This window comes from Microcaecilia unicolor, chromosome 4 (genome assembly GCF_901765095.1).
Source record: "Microcaecilia unicolor chromosome 4, aMicUni1.1, whole genome shotgun sequence".
Classification (NCBI taxonomy): domain Eukaryota; kingdom Metazoa; phylum Chordata; class Amphibia; order Gymnophiona; family Siphonopidae; genus Microcaecilia; species Microcaecilia unicolor.
Genome location: NC_044034.1, coordinates 79,735,769 through 79,753,789, shown reverse-complemented (window position 1 = coordinate 79,753,789; position 18,021 = coordinate 79,735,769). Strand labels below are relative to the sequence as shown.

Below are 18,021 nucleotides of genomic sequence, written 5' to 3'. Positions count from 1 at the left end.
AAACTGAATAGGAAAGAAGGTCATTTTTGAAAAAGAAAAATGTCTTATTTTTTTTTCTAATATACTGTTTTGAACAAGGTTTTGTTTTTTGGACATTTTATTTTTTAGTCCATTTTCCAAAAACAAACAAACAAGTGCAAAATGTAGACAATCAAGCCACTGAGATGTAGGAGGAGCCAGCATTTTTAGCAGACTGGGCCTCCATTCATCCCAGGAGAGCAATGGGGCACCCTAGGGGGCACTTCTGTGCACTTCATAAAAATGCTCCCTGGTACACATCTCACCTTTGCTCCCTTTTCTTGTCCCTTGAGCCCTCCAAAACCCACCCAAAACCTACTACCCCCCCCCCCCCCACTGTACACCACTACAATAGCCCTTATTGGTGAAGGGGGCACCTACTACTACTAATACTATTTAGCACTGACTACTACACTACAGGGTCATGCATGTTGCTCTAATAGACCTCTAGAGGCTGGTAAGGCATATTTTTATTCACATTTTTGAGGTGTGGGAGGGGGTCAGTGACCACAGGAGGGGTATTGAGGGGTCATTCCTGATTCCCTCCAGTGTTTATCTGGTCATTTAGAGCACCTTTTGTGCCTTATTCGTTATAAAAACAGGTCTATTTTAAAATGTGTTAGCTTTAGTTTTGTTGTTCCATTATGGCTGAAAAATGTCTAAGTTTTAGGAATGCCCAAATCCCGTTCTTAATATGCCCCCAACATGGCCCCTTGAGATTTGGACGCACTGCAGAAGAAAGGCATAGAAAAATGTCTGAAAAATAGGTTTCGAAAATACTGATTAGGACGTTTTTGTGAGACTCTGGCTCTGACGGTTGGGGATGTAGAGGACGACCGTTTGGTCTGCCATTTTGAATCCTGTGCCGCTTACTCCATTGTAGAGGATGTCTGCCTCCGACTTCGTCCTGCCTTTGCATGCAGCTGCTGTTACTCCAGAGCTTCATTCGCCGTGCTGGCCCTGTTCACATCAGACTGGATTTCTATACTTCCCCTTGGTCTACCTGGGCCTGCTGCCCATCTTTGTCTCCCTTACCTCTCCCTTCTTATCCTGTTCTTCTGCTCTAAATTTTGAAATGTAACTGTAACTACCTATTTTATTGTTCATTGTAAGCCGCTTTGGGGCTGCAAAATGTGGCAAAAGGCGGGGTATAAATGAAAATAAATAAATAAATAAATAAATAAAAACAACCAAATGCTGCTTTATACCGCTTTTTAGACATTTTTCTCCTGTGAAAATGAGCCCCTTAGCCTCTCTGCATGGGGCAATTTTCTAACAGGGGATCTAGTTGCCAAACCATTTTTAGGGGATTAGATCCATTTTTAAAACAGCCCTCCACATATTTTATTCACTGTTTTATCTGATTTTATTGTATTGTTTAAATTGTTGAAAGCAAATTTGTCTTATAGGAGAACCGATGAGACATAAACAGTTAGTTATATAGCTTCTTTGAATTTAGTCTGATACCACAGCCACAGAGCCAACAGGCAAGGTTGGAAGGGCAGGTTTTAACTTGTAACTAAATGTGTGTCAGCTTTAGATGTATCATAGCAGCAATAACAAGTCTGGACTTTTGAGAAAGGCGGAGAGCAGGGAGGGTTTGGGCTTCTGGGAAATGAATTACTTGCTTTGGCATATTGTCATAGAATGTTAATAATGTGGTTGCTGAACTGGTCCACTTAGCTGCATATAAATAAAGGTCAACAAATGGGTTATGAATGATATCTTTCTACTGTGCTACCATAAAACCCAAGACTAGCTTTGGAGATTGAAGACCCTCAAGTCAGTGCAAATGAGGTGAGAATGATATCTCAATATCCGAGTACATTGTAGGTTGGATCACAACATGAATGTTGCTTTTGAAAGCTGTAAAAAAGTGCAAAATAGAAGAATGGAGGAAGGGGAGTTGAGGAACCTTGAATGAGTGTGACTGGGTGCCCATCCTATTCTTGTTTAGGTCTGTAAAATGTTTGCAGAATAAAAAGAAAGTAAATAAGAGGTTTTGCAGTTATAGAAAGCTTATTTCTATCCATGAGTAAGGAAACCAACATCTCTAATTAAATGTCTGTGTATGAGTTTCAAAGCATTTGCTTATTTTAATTGAACCCAAACAATCGATGACAGTGGATATGGATAACAAACCCATACCAAAAGCCTCACTAAACAATTTTACAATTTTAGAACTTAATGAATCCCAGAATAAAAATACAGAGATATAGAAAAAGATTTCAAAGAGCACCAGCTAAAACATGTGATTCCACCGTGGAGTTTGGCATATTATCATCAATCAATAAAAACCTCCTTCAAAGTAGAATTATATTCATTTAAACAATTTGCAAATAGTTATTGTCCAAAACACAGTTGAGAAAAATCGTAACAAAATATTTAAAGCTCATCTGACAACAATAATTTTGCTAGAAAAGCTTTATTGGAGATACTTCACCAAATTCTCTTGAGACTTCATCTGCATACATTTTGTGGTGGTGAAAGGACCTCTGAGGGTCTGGCCTGGAAATGTATTTTCTTGTTCTTCTCAGTGGCATGTTATTTTATGTTTCTGAAGGTGTAGTTTTAAAATTTCAGACCTTTTCACTACTGAAGCATCCCTTTTCACATTTCTAGCATTTATTCTTTTACTATAAGAAGTGTTAAGCAAAGGACTTGATTACAGTCTCCAAGAACAATGAGGATATGATTAGTGAGTCACTTTTGGAGACAGGGCCAGCCCAAGGTTTCTCACACCCTAGGCAAACTTTCAGCAGTATGCCTCTCCCCACTGGTGGCTCAAGGTCCTACCCCACTGTTGCTAGCATCTCTCCTTCTCTTCTCTAACTCCTTCCCCCAGTTATCCTTCATCATCCTTTCTCTTCCCTATGCCTTCCTATGTCTAGCATCTCTCCTTCCCTGTCTTTACATAGGCCCAGCCTCTCCTCTTTCCATACTCCCCAAGTGTTCAGGTTCTCCCCTTCCCCAACCCCAAAGTGTCAGACTTCTCCCCTTCTCTATCTACCAGGTGTCCATCATAGCCCCTTCTCTGCTTCCTCCATTGGTATGCTAGAATCTAGTCTATATGGTGGTATGGCAGGCCCTGATTGGACACCAGAAACCTCTAATCAATGAAACTGAAAGACTACATGGAATGCTTGGGGTAATTTTACAGACAATGAAACATGCACTTACTTTTCCTGTATGGGTTTCTGCAAATTTTAAATACAAAAGCATGCCCCAGGGAATTTATGTGCAACATTTATAACTGCTCTTTGGTATGCACAAATTATCTGGCTTAATTTATTTGTAAAAACGGCATAATTTCAAAAGCCTATTCATAAATGCAAACTTCTCTTTAACCTTACTCCCAGGAACACTTCTGTTCAATCTGGGTGAAGTCAACTGTGTACAGGCTATATAGACAGTAACCTTACTTGCATACCAGGTGAACGATTTTATAAGAGTCTCTTTATGCTGTTGGACTTACGCACATCAAATCCAAAGAAACCACACAAGGTGGATGAATAAGAACACCACTATGTTGACTGACAAACAACACAAAAATAGAAGGTCCGATGGAACTTCCAACACTGGATGACGATTAAAAATTCTTGTATTGTAGATAAACAATCACAAAGTCTTAATTCTACTTGACTTGACAAGGTGCTGTGTTTTGGCGTTTCCACCTGTGTCAGTCTTGGAAATGTAAGCTTTACATATGTAGGTTATGATGACCATAAAACGGTCAAACAAAAGGCAAGGTCATAGCACTTGACAGCAAAGTGTATGGAGTGCAGCCAAAAACATACCAGATGAAAGCACAGTAGCAGCAGCAGCAATGTTCCAGCACCTCCCAGGACGATGTCTAAATCTTGTTCTGCTGGTGCTTTGATTAGTTTTTGTGCTAGAAGCTTGCTTGTGAGTTCTTGATCAGTGCTTTTTAGTCTTTGTATTTCTCTGCCCTGCCAGGCCTCATAATCGACTCTTTCCTAGCTTATAGTTTTGGTTTCTGTAAGTCTCTGTCTTCCCTATCTGTCTGCCTTTTTGCCCTTGTCTGTGTATTGGTGTGTTTGTGTCTGCTTGCTTGCTTGTTTTTGCTGTGTGGACCTGCAGCCTGACCTGTTGGTGCTGGGTGTGCAGCTGGGCCTTGTTTGTGTTTGTGGGCAGGTGGATGACTATGACACTGATGGTTCTGACTATACCAGTGGTAGATCTGAGTGTGTACTTTCTTGTATGAGAGTAGTGAATGTGTGGTTTTTGTGGGCTCTGGCTTGGAGGAAAGAGAATTAACAAAGGAAGAAGAGGTAATTTTTGCAGGGGATATACAGACCCAGGACCCAGTTTCTCCCAGAGCTGTGGAGATTTAGATTATTTTGCAGTAAATGCAAATAGATCTCATACATATTCATTGTGGAAATCCTGAAAACCAGGTTAGGTTGAGGACCTTGAGGACCCCTGCCATAAACCATGGTTCATGATCCCCATGCACAGAATGCAGCTGAAGAGTGCTATAGCGTGGCCTACTGGTAAACCATAGCAGTCATTGTGACCATTTTGGCCTTTTGAAAATATGTGTGAGGTGTCTGGATAGATCTGCTATACAGCCCCACAAATATGCAATGCAAATGCCCAGTGCTGATCCTAATTTTATAATACCGGTACTACAGAAAAAATTCTCAATATATCTCCAAAGAATAATATTAGTAGACCTCAGTGGTAACTCATTTCCCATAGGAACTCAGTCCTGTGGCTTACCACTATCGTCATTGGTCTTAATTTTTATTCAACAACATATATTTCAACTATTTTTAGTATTCTAATATATTTTTTAATTACTTAGCTTAGCAAAGAGACCCGCAACCAACATGAACCATGTTTCGCCAGTTGGGCTGCATTAGGGTACAGTCTGTGACTCTGTGTCTGTATCATCATTCCTCCATATTTTCAAAATGGCATCCTATATGAAACAAGTTACCAATGAGGTCTACTAATATTATACTTTGGAGATACATTGAGAAATTTTTATCTGCAGTACTGGTACTAATGATATTAAGGGGCTCATTTTCGAAAGAGAAAAACATCCAAAAAGTGTCATAAAGCAACCATTTGGATGGATTTCTTTTCAAAACGTCCAAATCAGTATTATTGAAACCTGTTTTGCAGATGTCTATCTATGCATTTTATCTGCGGTGCGTCCAAATCACAAGGGGGCATGTTGGGGGTATTTAAAAGGCAGGATTAGGGTGAGCTTAGGGCATGCCTAACACTTGGATGTTTTGCAGCCATAATGGAATAAAATGAAAACATCTAGGACAAAAACTTCAATATTTTGGTCTAGACCCATTTTTCTTATGAATAAGACACAAAAATGACCAGATTACCTCTGGAGGCATTCAGGGATGACCCTCACGTACTCCCCCAGTGGTCACTGACCCCCTCCCACCCGCCAAAATGTGAATAAAAATAGTATTCACCAGCCTTTATGACAGCCTTTGATGTTATATGCAAGTCCCTGGAGTAGTGTAGTGGTGGGTGCAGTGCACTTTAGACAGGTAGACCCAGGCCCATATGTCCCCCTACCTGTTACGCTTGTTGTGGAAACTGTGAGCCTTCCAAAATTCACCAGAAACCCATTGTACCCACATATAGGTGCCCCCTTCACCTATAAGGCCTATTGTAGTGCTGTACAGTTGGGGGTAGTTGGGTTTTGGAGGATTCAGCAGACACAGGAGCAATGATGAGATGTGTACGTGGGAGCATTTATACGAAATCCACAGTAGTAGCCCCTAGGGTGCCCCCTCCTGTGAGGTCTGCTGGTGGCTGTGGAAAGCTGAGGCTGCTTCTATTGTTGGAGGTGGGGGCATTAAGGCAGTCTCCAAACCTGAAACTGCGTGATTTGGGTAACTAGAATACTGACATTTAGGCACCTAAGTGTACACTTACCTGTGAAAATGTCATTTTGGGCACCTAAGCCAGTTCTACAAGTAGACACTCAAATGGCACAGTATGTATTTGTCAAGAAGCGACAGAGGCAGGGCAGACATTTAGGTGGGCAACTTAAAGAATACTGTAGCATGTCTGGCTCATTAAGGTACCCCCATTTACACTAGGTCTATAGCAGTGCAAATGGGGGTTCCTAAATGTGTACTAATATTGGCTATCCAAATTAGTATACACTAACTGCGCTAGTATTCAATAAAGACACTTGGGCACCCAAATGGCCATATAGAATAGGCTCTCACCCCTTGTAACTGCAGCATCTAAACAGAGGTGTTTTGTTCTAGAATTTTCCCCTTTTGGCATTGGTTCAATAAGATGAATAAGTTCTTTCCCCAAAGCATGGAAGGCAAGGAGATGGCAAGGAAGAAGTGGGTTAATGTGCACTGAGGTTTGTATAAGTGGGTGGTGCACACAACAGAGGGAAATTACTAAGAGGCCAAAGTTGGATGGGCAATATGGAGGGGATGCTTTGTAAAACTGTCTCTGATTCCTAAGTGACTGTGGCAACTATGAGGCTACTTGTAAGTAGATGTTTTAGGAGTGGCATCCACATATTAGAACATATACTCCTTGGCAAGTTAAGCACTCGCTTTCATAGTGGTACGAGTTCTGCCCTGCATATTTGGAACATATTCCCATTTCTTAAAATCCTGAATTCTTCTTTGTACCCTGTTCTGAAGCTTGAAAGGAAGTGCCATCCCAATATGTTTGTATGGATCTGGACTTAGATCGTGCGACAAAGCCATCCACAGAGACAGGATATTTAAAAGTATTGGCTGACTTAATATGATGAAGATGGGTAAATGCAAGTTACGCCTCAGAGATCTGACTTAGATGTACTCAGTATGATGACACTCTAGATTAGCATGAACTGCTCCAGCCACTCTGCCTCATACAGCATCGGGTGCATAAGTACATAAGTACATAAGTAGTGCCATACTGGGAAAGACCAAAGGTCCATCTAGCCCAGCATCCTGTCACCGACAGTGGCCAATCCAGGTCAAGGGCACCTGGCACGCTCCCCAAACGTAAAAACATTCCAGACAAGTTATACCTAAAAATGCGGAATTTTTCAAAGTCCATTTAATAGCGGTCTATGGACTTGTCCTTTAGGAATCTATCTAACCCCTTTTTAAACTCCATCAAGCTAACCGCCCGTACCACGTTCTCCGGCAACGAATTCCAGAGTCTAATTACACGTTGGGTGAAGAAAAATTTTCTCCGATTCGTTTTAAATTTACCACACTGTAGCTTCAACTCATGCCCTCTAGTCCTAGTATTTTTGGATAGCGTGAACAGTCGCTTCACATCCACCCGATCCATTCCACTCATTATTTTATACCCTTCTATCATATCTCCCCTCAGCCGTCTCTTCTCCAAGCTGAAAAGCCCTAGCCTTCTCAGCCTCTCTTCATAGGAAAGTCGTCCCATCCCCACTATCATTTTCGTCGCCCTTCGCTGTACCTTTTCCAATTCTACTATATCTTTTTTGAGATACGGAGACCAGTACTGAACACAATACTCCAGGTGCGGTCGCACCATGGAGCGATACAACGGCATTATAACATCCGCACACCTGGACTCCATACCCTTCCTAATAACACCCAACATTCTATTCGCTTTCCTAGCCGCAGCAGCACACTGAGCAGAAGGTTTCAGCGTATCATCGACGACGACACCCAGATCCCTTTCTTGATCCGTAACTCCTAATGCGGAACCTTGCAAGACGTAGCTATAATTTGGGTTCCTCTTACCCACATGCATCACTTTGCACTTGTCAACATTGAACTTCATCTGCCACTTGCACGCCCATTCTCCCAGTCTCGCAAGGTCCTCCTGTAATCGTTCACATTCCTCCTGCGACTTGACGACCCTGAATAATTTTGTGTCATCGGCGAATTTAATTACCTCACTAGTTATTCCCATCTCTAGGTCATTTATAAATACATTAAAAAGCAACGGACCCAGCACAGACCCCTGCGGGACCCCACTAACTACCCTCCTCCACTGAGAATACTGGCCACGCAATCCTACTCTCTGCTTCCTATCTTTCAACCAGTTCTTAATCCATAATAATACCCTACCTCCGATTCCATGACTCTGCAATTTCTTCAGGAGTCTTTCGTGCGGCACTTTGTCAAACGCCTTCTGAAAATCCAGATATACAATATCAACCGGCTCCCCATTGTCCACATGTTTGCTTACCCCCTCAAAAAAATGCATTAGATTGGTGAGGCAAGACTTCCCTTCACTAAATCCGTGCTGACTTTGTCTCATCAGTCCATGTTTTTGTATATGCTCTGCAATTTTATTCTTAATAATAGCCTCCACCATCTTGCCCGGCACCGACGTCAGACTCACCGGTCTATAATTTCCCGGATCTCCTCTGGAACCCTTCTTAAAAATCGGAGTAACATTGGCTACCCTCCAGTCTTCCGGTACTACACTCGATTTTAGGGACAGATTGCATATTTCTAACAGTAGCTCCGCAAGTTCATTTTTTAGTTCTATTAATACTCTGGGATGAATACCATCAGGTCCCGGTGATTTACTACTCTTCAGCTTGCTGAACTGACCCATTACATCCTCCAAGGTTACAGAGAATTTGTTTAGTTTCTCCGACTCCCCCGCTTCAAATATTCTTTCCGGCACCGGTGTCCCCCCCAAATCCTCCTCGGTGAAGACCGAAGCAAAGAATTCATTTAATTTCTCCGCTACGGCTTTGTCCTCCTTGATCGCCCCTTTAACACCATTTTCGTCCAGCGGCCCAACCGACTCTTTGGCCGGTTTCCTGCTTTTAATGTATCTAAAAAAATTTTTACTATGTATTTTTGCTTCCAACGCTAATTTCTTCTCAAAGTCCTTTTTTGCCCTCCTTATCTCCGCTTTGCATTTGGCTTGGCATTCCTTATGATCTATCCTGTTACTTTCAGTTGGTTCTCTTCTCCACTTTCTGAAGGATTGTTTTTTGGCTCTAATGATTTCCTTTATCTTACTGTTTAGCCACGCCGGCTGACGTTTAGTCTTTTTTCCCTTTTTTCTAATACGTGGAATATATTTGTCCTGAACCTCCAGGATGGTGTTTTTAAACAGCATCCACGCCTGATGCAAGTTTTTTACTCTGCGAGCTGCTCCTTTCAGTCTTTTTTTCACCATTTTTCTCATTTTGTCGTAATCACCTTTTCTATAGTTAAACGCTAGCGTACTTGATTTCCTAGTTTCACTTCCTTCAATGCCAATATCAAAACCGATCATATTATGATCACTGTTATCAAGCGGCCCTCGTATCGTTACCCCCTGCACTAGATCATGAGCACCACTAAGGACTAAGTCTAGTATTTTTCCTTCTCTTGTCGGCTCCTGAACTAGCTGTTCCATGAAGCTGTCCTTGATTTCATCAAGAAATCTTATGTCCCTTGCGTGTACAGATGTTACATTAACCCAGTCTATATGCGGGTAATTGAAATCCCCCATTATTATTGTGTTGCCCAGTTTGTTTGCGTCCCTGATTTCCTTTAACATTTCCGCATCCGTCTGTTCGTCCTGGCCAGGCGGACGGTAGTACACTCCTATCACTATCCTTTTCCCCTTTGCACATGGAATTTCAATCCACAGTGATTCCAAGGAGTGTTTTGTTTCCTGCAGAATTTTCAATCTATTTGATTCAAGGCTCTCGTTAATATACAATGCTACCCCTCCACCAATCCGATTCACCCTATCACTACGATATAATTTGTACCCCGGTGCCAGGGCTTTTCTGTTCAGTCCTCAGTCTAGATACAGAGAGTGATAGAAATATGAATGAGACCATGTATGTATCATTACACCAACGCAGTGTGTCATATTCTGTCTTGGTGCATAGCCATAGAACCTATTAGTGTCTGACTTCCCTTTTTGCATATATGGCTTCTCTGTACTTCACCTGTACCTTCTATCATTCAGTAACCACCTTTGATCATAGTGTTACAAGAAATGATTTATCTTGGGGGAAAGAGCTCTAGAGCACTCGCTACTGTTTATAATTTAAGAGCAGGTGCTGTATTTATAAGTTTTAGGATATTAATTTCTCCACCAATCACCAAAGGTGATAATTGCAATAAATTAAATAAATTAAGTATATATAAAAGATACCATATACTCAGAACACAAAGAGACCGTATTTTTAGCTTCAAAAAGGTTGATTTAATATACAATTGCACACGAGAGGTAGGTTTTAAGAGATCTTTACAGATAATCTGTGCTTAAGTAAGGCAAGGTAGCAGGTCTAGATCAAAAGTTATGTTACTTACAAGTCCTTGTTACACAGTATGAACAGCATTAGGTAAGCACATGTTTGCAGGACAGGAGAGCTTCTGCAGTGAGTGGATCTGAGTTGCTTGCAGTTGAAGAGAATCTGAATCTTGGGGAAACAGCTTTTGCTTTTATATCTTGCAAGCTGCAGGAGGATATGCCATGTGGATCTTTGTCCTGGTTTCCTGGTTTCCACAGGACCCTTGGGCATTTGCAAAGCATTGTGGTATCTTGGTCTCATGTCTTATGACATCACAAGATTTGCTGTCTGGATCTTGCTGACCAATGGTCTTTTGATGTGAAAAAGGCTTCCTGCTCAGTCTCTGGAGCAGATACGCATTAGAAGTCCTTCCTTTCTGCACATGTCTGAAAGCTGATGGGAGGGGCAGGTATACCTTTGACAAGCAAATGCCCTGTTTATGCTTTTCCTCTGAGTTCTTTGTCTTCAATGGGTTCTCCAGACTTTCTGTCTCTTTGGTCTTTGGTTTTCAGAGATGTCCTGATGAGCGTCCAGGTACCCACCTTAGTCAAGCTTTTGTTAGGTGGGAGGGCAGAGGAAGCTATATATCTCTCTTTTGTCTTTGTTAAGTGTTTGTAATTGACTATCCCTGCTATCAGAAGTTCCCAGAAAAAGGGATGGGGAGAGAGGGGCTTGAAATGAAACTATTTTCTCTGCTGCAGTGTCAAATATATATATTTAAAAGCTGCACAAATATATTGGTGTATATATATGTATCTGATCCAACACAACATCATGCTACACATTTAATTCTGATGATTGGCTTATACCATAACAATAGCACTTCACTTGGATTACTGTACATGCATTTAACACCCTTTCTGTGAACTATGTTATATATTCACGTAAAGCATGATAGCTGCAAATGATCATCTGGCCTACATAGTCTGGCCTGTCTTTTTGTCCCTACTAGTAAAGATATCTCCAAGTTGCCAAGCACAGAGCATGCCAGCTTTGTCATTAACCAGGACATCATTTTTGTCATTTTCCTTTGTACTGCCACATCATGGGCAGACAAATATACCCATTCCTCCTTCACCCATCTTCTCAAGACACAGCAAGTAGCTCTTGCAGACTTTTACCTCTTGTGACCCTGCCTCCTCCATACCCCAGATATGGGGAACAGCTGCTCTTCAGTGATAGCAATTAACTCCACCAGGAGCTGAATGTTAGCAGTGTAAAAATTTAGCTTGTGTGCCTGCGTAATTCATTTTTCTGATGTCTCCACAGACGGCTGAAGAAACATTTGCTGTAAGTGAAACATATTGCATAAAATGTGTGTGCATACTCTGGTGGTGGTGGTGGGGCATGGTAAGAGAGCCATGTATTTTGTAAACTGTAAAGAGCTTACCTTACCTTTTATAAAATGCTGCAACAGAGGGTAGGGTTAAATGGTCATTTCTCTCAATGGAGGAGAGTGAACAGTGGAGGGAACATCCGCAGGGATCTGTACTAGGACCAGTAGTATTTAACATATTTATAAATGATATGGAAATTGAAACGACGAATGAAGTGATCAAATTTGCAGAAGTTACACATTCAAGGTTGTTAAAATACGTGCGGACTGTGAAATATTACAGGAAGACCTTAGGAAATTAGAATACTGGGTGTCCAAATGGCAGATGAACTTTTATGAGGACAAATGCAAGGTGTGATGCACATTGGAAAGAATAATCTGAATCACAGTTACCTGATGCTAGGGTCCACCTTGGGGGTCAGCGCTCAAGAAAAAGATCTGGGTGTCATTGTAAATAATACACTGAAATCTGCTGCCTGGTGTGTGGCGGCGGCCAAAAAAGCAAACAGGATGCTAGGAGTTATTAGGAAAGGGATGGTGAATAAGACTGAAAATACTATAATACCTTTGTATTGCTCCATGGTGTGTCCGTACCTTGAGTATTGCGTTCAGTTCTGGTCACCGTATCTTAAAAAAGATATAGCAGAATTAGAAAAGGTTCAAAGAGTGACTAAAATGATAAAGGGGATGGAACTCCTCTTGTGTGAGGAAAAGCTAAAGAGTTTAGGGCTCTTCAGCTTGGAAAAGAGACGGATGATGGGAGATAGATTGAGGTCTACAAAATTCTGAGTGGTATAGAATGAGTAGAAGTAAATCGATTTTTTACTCGTTCCGAAAGTACAAAGACTAGGGGCCTCTCAAGGAAATTACATGGAAATACTTTTAAAACAGATAGGAGGAAATATTTTTTCAGTCAACAAATAGTTAAGCTCTGGAACTCTTTGCCGGAGGATGTGGTAACAGCAGTTGGCGTATCTGGGTTTAAAAAAGGTTTGGACAGATTGCTGGAGAAAAAGTTCATAGTCTGCTATTGAGACAGACATGGGAAGCAACTGCTTGCCCTGGGATTTGTAGTATGGAGTGTTGCCATGATTTGGATTTCTGCCAGGTACTTGTGACCTGGCTTGGCCATTGTTTGGGAAACAAGATACTGAGCTAGATGGACCATTGGTCTGACCCAGTATGGCTACTCTTATGTTCTAACATAAGAACATAAGTGTTGCCATACTGGGACAGACAGAAGGTCCATCAAGCCCAGCATCCTGTTTCCAACAGTGGCCAATCCAGGTTCCAAGTACCTGGCAAGATCCCCAAAACAGCACAGTATATTTTATGCTGTTTATCCTAGAAATACTGCCAAACAATGCAGCTTTAACTCTACTTTATTTCTTTAATAACAATACTGGAAAACAGTAGAGTGCTATGGGAGAAACGTTAAAGGCAAGGACTCATATTTGAGTCGCAGCTAGTTGTAAGTTATTTGGCTGCTTACGTTTTTAATCACAGACTCATGCCTACCATCCTACCATTGATCTCAACTAGCAGCACTACTACTTGTAAACAATCTCCTAAATACCACACTGGTCACCTCAAACAGTACAGAAACCCCATCGGCAACTAACCTGGCGAACTATTTCAAGGAAAAAATCATAAAGCTCCGACACATGATACCAAGCAATACCACTGAGTACAGAAGCATCCTTGAATGCTTAGACCCGAAACCTGGGGAATATCCAGCTGACCGATCATGGACCAACTTTGACCTGATTTCAGTAGACGAACTCACACACTGGCTCGGAGAATACGCCAAATCTCAATGCAAACTTGACATCTGCCCTATTAGCCTATTAAAAGCTGCCCCCAAACAATTCAAAAAAGACTTCACGAACCAAGTAAATTACAGACTCCTAAATGGTCTCTTCCCCACGGACAAAGGAAATATCCTTCTCACACCACTGCCAAAAGATGCCAAGAAAAGCACAATGGACCTAACAAATTACTGACCAGTCGCTTCTATCCCGCTCATAACAAAACTGATGGAGAGCATAGTGACGAAACAACTCATGGAATAACTAACCAAACACTCAATTCTACATGAGTCTCAATCAGGATTTAGATCAAATCACAGCACTGAAACTGTACTTGTGTCTACAATGAATTCATTCAAAAAAAACAATTGCAACTGGTAAAAACATATTTATACTACAATTTGACATGTCTAGTGCCTTCGACATGGTAGACCACGGAATATTACTACACCTGTTAGAATACTTTGGAATCGGAGGCCCAGTTCTCAACTGGTTCAAAGACTTCCTCACCACCAGGTCCTACCAAGTAACAACGAACAATGACAGATCACCATCCTGGACACCGGAATGTGGAGTTCCTCAGGGATCCCCCCTTTCACTAACTATTTTCAACCTGATGATGATACCACTAGCCAAACTACTAGCCAATCAGAACCTTAACCCCTATATATATATGCGGACGATGTTACGATCCACATCCCGTTCAAAAGTAACCTAAACGAAATAACCAACGAGATCAATCAGAGCCTCCAAATCATGCACTCTTGGGCGGACTCATTCCAGTTAAAACTGAACGCGGAAAAAACTCAATGTCTAGTTTTCACTTCCCAATACAACACAAACAACTACCCTACCATAACCACACCTTACTGCACACTCCCTATCTCAGAAAATCTGAAAATTCTTGGAGTCACTATTGATCGAAACCTCACACTTGATACCCACGTGAAGAACACAACGAAAAAAAATGTTCTACTCGATGTGGAAACTCAAAAGAATAAAACCTTTTTTCCCAAGATACGTCTTCCGCACCCTAGTACAGTCACTAGTGATAAGTCACCTGGACTATTGCAATGCTCTGTATGTAGGATGCAAAGAACAGACCATTAAAAAACTCCAAACAGCCCAGAACACCGCAGCCCGACTCATTTTTGGAGAAACCAAATACGAAAGCGCAATGCCCCTAAGAGAGAAACTGCACTGGCTCCCGCTCAAGGAACGAATTGAGTTCAAGATCTGCACGACCGTACACAAAATCATTCACGCAGACGCCCCACTCTAAATGCTAAACCTAATAGACTTACCACCCAGAAATGCCAGAAGATCAGCCAGCAAGTTCCTCCATTTGAACTTCCCCAGCTGTAAAAGAATTAAATACAAACAGGCATACGCTACTACCTTTGCGTACAAAAGCACACAGATATGGAACGCACTACCCATGGCCCTGAAAACCATGGACAACTTAACCAGCTTTCGCAAATCTATGAAGACACATCTCTTCAACAAGGCCTACAAAAATCCTTAATGAAACAAATCACTCCTTATACCACCCAAATGCTTTAAAACACCTCTCACATGACCTTACCTAACACCTTCTCACTTATTCCTCTTCTACCTCCAGCTTATTACCGAATGTATCTAATATTATGTAATAACTATATCATATTAACACCCTGTAAGCCACATTGAGCCTGCAAAAAGGTGGGATAATGTGGGGTACAAATGCAATAAATAAATAAATTCTCAAAGCAAGTGGCTGAGAAAATAAAGATTAAAGAGTTAGCGTTCCAGAAATATAGAAAATCTCAAGAGGAGGAACACGGGGAGGAATACCGGATGAAACTGAAAGAAGCCAAGAGAGAGGTACGTTTGGCGAAGGCGCAAGCGGAAGAACAAATGGCTAGAAATGTAAGGAGGGGAGACAAAAACTTCTTCAGATATATTAGTGAAAGGAGAAAGACTATAAAGGGAATTGTGAGACTAAAAGATACAACGAAACGCTATGTAGAAAATGATGAAGAAAAAGCCAATTTGCTAAATAGATACTTTTGTTCTGTTTTCACTGAAGAAAATCCTGGGGAAGGACCGAGAGGGACTGGCAAAAGTACACCTGAGAACCAGGTGGATAGAGCACCGTTCACGGAAGAGAGTGTGTATCAACAACTTGGAAAGCTAAAGGTGGACAAAGCCATGGGACCGGACGGGATCCACCCCAGAATACTGAGGGAGCTCAGAGAGGTTCTGGCGGGTCCTCTTAAAGACTTGTTTAATAAATCCTTGGAGACGGGAGAGGTTCCGAGGGATTGGAGAACGGCGGAGGTGGTCCCTCTTCACAAAAGTGGGGATAGGGAAGAAGCTGGAAACTACAGGCCGGTAAGCCTCACTTCGGTTATTGGAAAAGTAATGGAAGCCATGCTGAAGGAAAGGATAGTGAATTTCCTGGAAGCCAATAAGTTGCAAGATCCGAGACAACATGGCTTCACCAAAGGGAAATCGTGCCAAACGAATCTCATTGAATTCTTTGACTGGGTGACAGGAGAATTAAATCAAGGACGTGCTATGGACGTAATCTACTTAGATTTCAGCAAGGCTTTTGACACGGTTCCCCACAGGAGGCTCTTAAATAAACTAGACGGGCTGAAGATAGGACCCGAAGTGGTGAACTGGTTGACGGGCAGACGCCAGAGGGTGGTGGTGAATGGAGTTCACTCGGAGGAGGGAAAGGTGAGTAGTGGAGTGCCTCAGGGATCGGTGCTGGGGCCGATTCTGTTCAATATATTTGTGAGTGACATTGCCGAAGGGTTACGAGGTAAAGTTTGCCTTTTTGCGGATGACACCAAGATTTCCAACAGAGTGGACACCCCGGAGGGAGTGGAAAACATGAAAAAAGATCTGAAGAAGCTAGAAGAATGGTCTATCGTATGGCAATTAAAATTCAATGCGAAGAAATGCAAAGTGATGCACTTAGGGAGTAGAAATCCAAGGGAGACGTATGTGTTAGGCGGGGAGAGTCTGATAGGCACGGACGGGGAGAGGGATCTTGGGGTGATAGTATCTGAGGACCTGAAGGCGACGAAACAGTGCGACAAGGCGATGGCTGTAGCTAGAAGATTGCTAGGCTGTATAGAGAGAGGAGTGACCAGCAGAAGAAAGGAAGTTTTAATGCCCCTGTATAAGACGTTGGTGAGGCCCCACCTGGAGTATTGTGTTCAGTTTTGGAGGCCATATCTTGCGAAGGATGTTAAAAAAATGGAAGCGGTGCAAAGAAAAGCTACGAGGATGGTGTGGGATTTGCGTTCCAAGACGTATGAAGAGAGACTTGCTGACCTGAACATGTATACCCTGGAGGAAAGGAGGAACAGGGGTGATATGATACAGACCTTCAAATATTTGAAAGGTATTAATCCACAAACGAATCTTTTCCGGAGATGGGAAGGCGGTAGAACGAGAGGACATGAAATGAGATTGAAGGGGGGCAGACTCAGGAAAGATGTCAGGAAGTATTTTTTCACGGAGAGGGTGGTGGATGCTTGGAATGCCCTCCCGCGGGAGGTGGTTGAGATGAAAACGGTAACGGAGTTCAAACATGCGTGGGATAAACATAAAGGAATCCTGTGCAGAAGAAAGGGATCCTCAGAAGTTTAGCTGAAATTGTGTGGCGGAGCAGGTGAGGGGAAGAGGGGTTGGTGGTTGGGAGGCTAGGATAGGGGAGGGCAGACTTATACGGTCTGTACCAGAGCCGATGATGGGAGGCGGGACTGGTGGTTGGGAGGCGGGAAATACTGCTGGGCAGACTTATACGGTCTGTGCCCTGAAAAGGACAGGTACAAATTCAAGGTAAGGTATACACATATAAGTTTGTCTTGGGCAGACTGGATGGACCATGCAGGTCTTTTTCTGCCGTCATCTACTATGTTACTATGTAATTATCCTAGAAATAAGCAGTGGATTTTCCCCATCTTAATAATGGCTTATGGACTTTTCTTTTAGGAAGCTATCCAAACCTTTTTTAAACCTGCTAAGCTAACTGCTTTTACTGACTTAGTGAGGGAGCGAGTGGTGTAATGACAGGTGTTCCTAGGAATACTCTCTCTCTGATGGGCCGATGATCAGAAGCAAATGTGGGCGCTAAAGGCTATTAGCGCCATACTAGCAGCTGCATTTGCTACTGCCCCATGATCAGAGCTCGCGGGCTCTGACCACAAATTGCATGCAATTTCATGCTAAACAGGGCTCTTAACGCAAGTAGCATGCAAATGCATGTTAAACATATTCTTCCACAATGATCAGCGGGCAGCTCGCCAAACCCTACACCAACTCAGAGCTGGCGTTAGGGTTTGCAGGCCATTGGGGAGGAATGGTGAGCTATGTCCAGCATACATTTGCATGCTAGCAGATCCCCCATTTCCCCCAATTTAACCCCCCCTAAGGAACCCCTCCCCCTTCCCCATGCCAATGACACGGGGGCTGGAAGTCCGGTGGACCTCCAGTCTCCCCTACCCCCCCCCAACTCAAGCTCATGGGAGCTGGAGATCCGATGGATTTTCAGCCCCCCTAACTCCCCCTTGCACCTTCCAAAAAAAAGTCCTGGTGGCCCAGTG

The 18,021-nt window shown here is 42.5% G+C and overlaps 1 protein-coding gene across 3 annotated transcripts in view; it reads left to right on the top strand.

Annotated features, from left to right (window-relative positions):
* LOC115468575 (probable tRNA methyltransferase 9B) overlaps positions 1–18,021 on the top strand; it is a 134,800-nt gene that overhangs the window by 66,488 nt on the left and 50,291 nt on the right. The window contains exon 1 of one of the 3 annotated variants that reach the window (XM_030200376.1): positions 1,729–1,815. The exons of the other annotated variants lie outside the window; for them this stretch is intronic. Within the exon in view, the coding sequence (XP_030056236.1) occupies positions 1,811–1,815 (5 nt within the window). The 5' untranslated portion in view covers positions 1,729–1,810. Of the gene's footprint in view, positions 1–1,728; positions 1,816–18,021 lie in introns of those variants that run through there. 3 annotated transcript variants of the gene reach the window in all.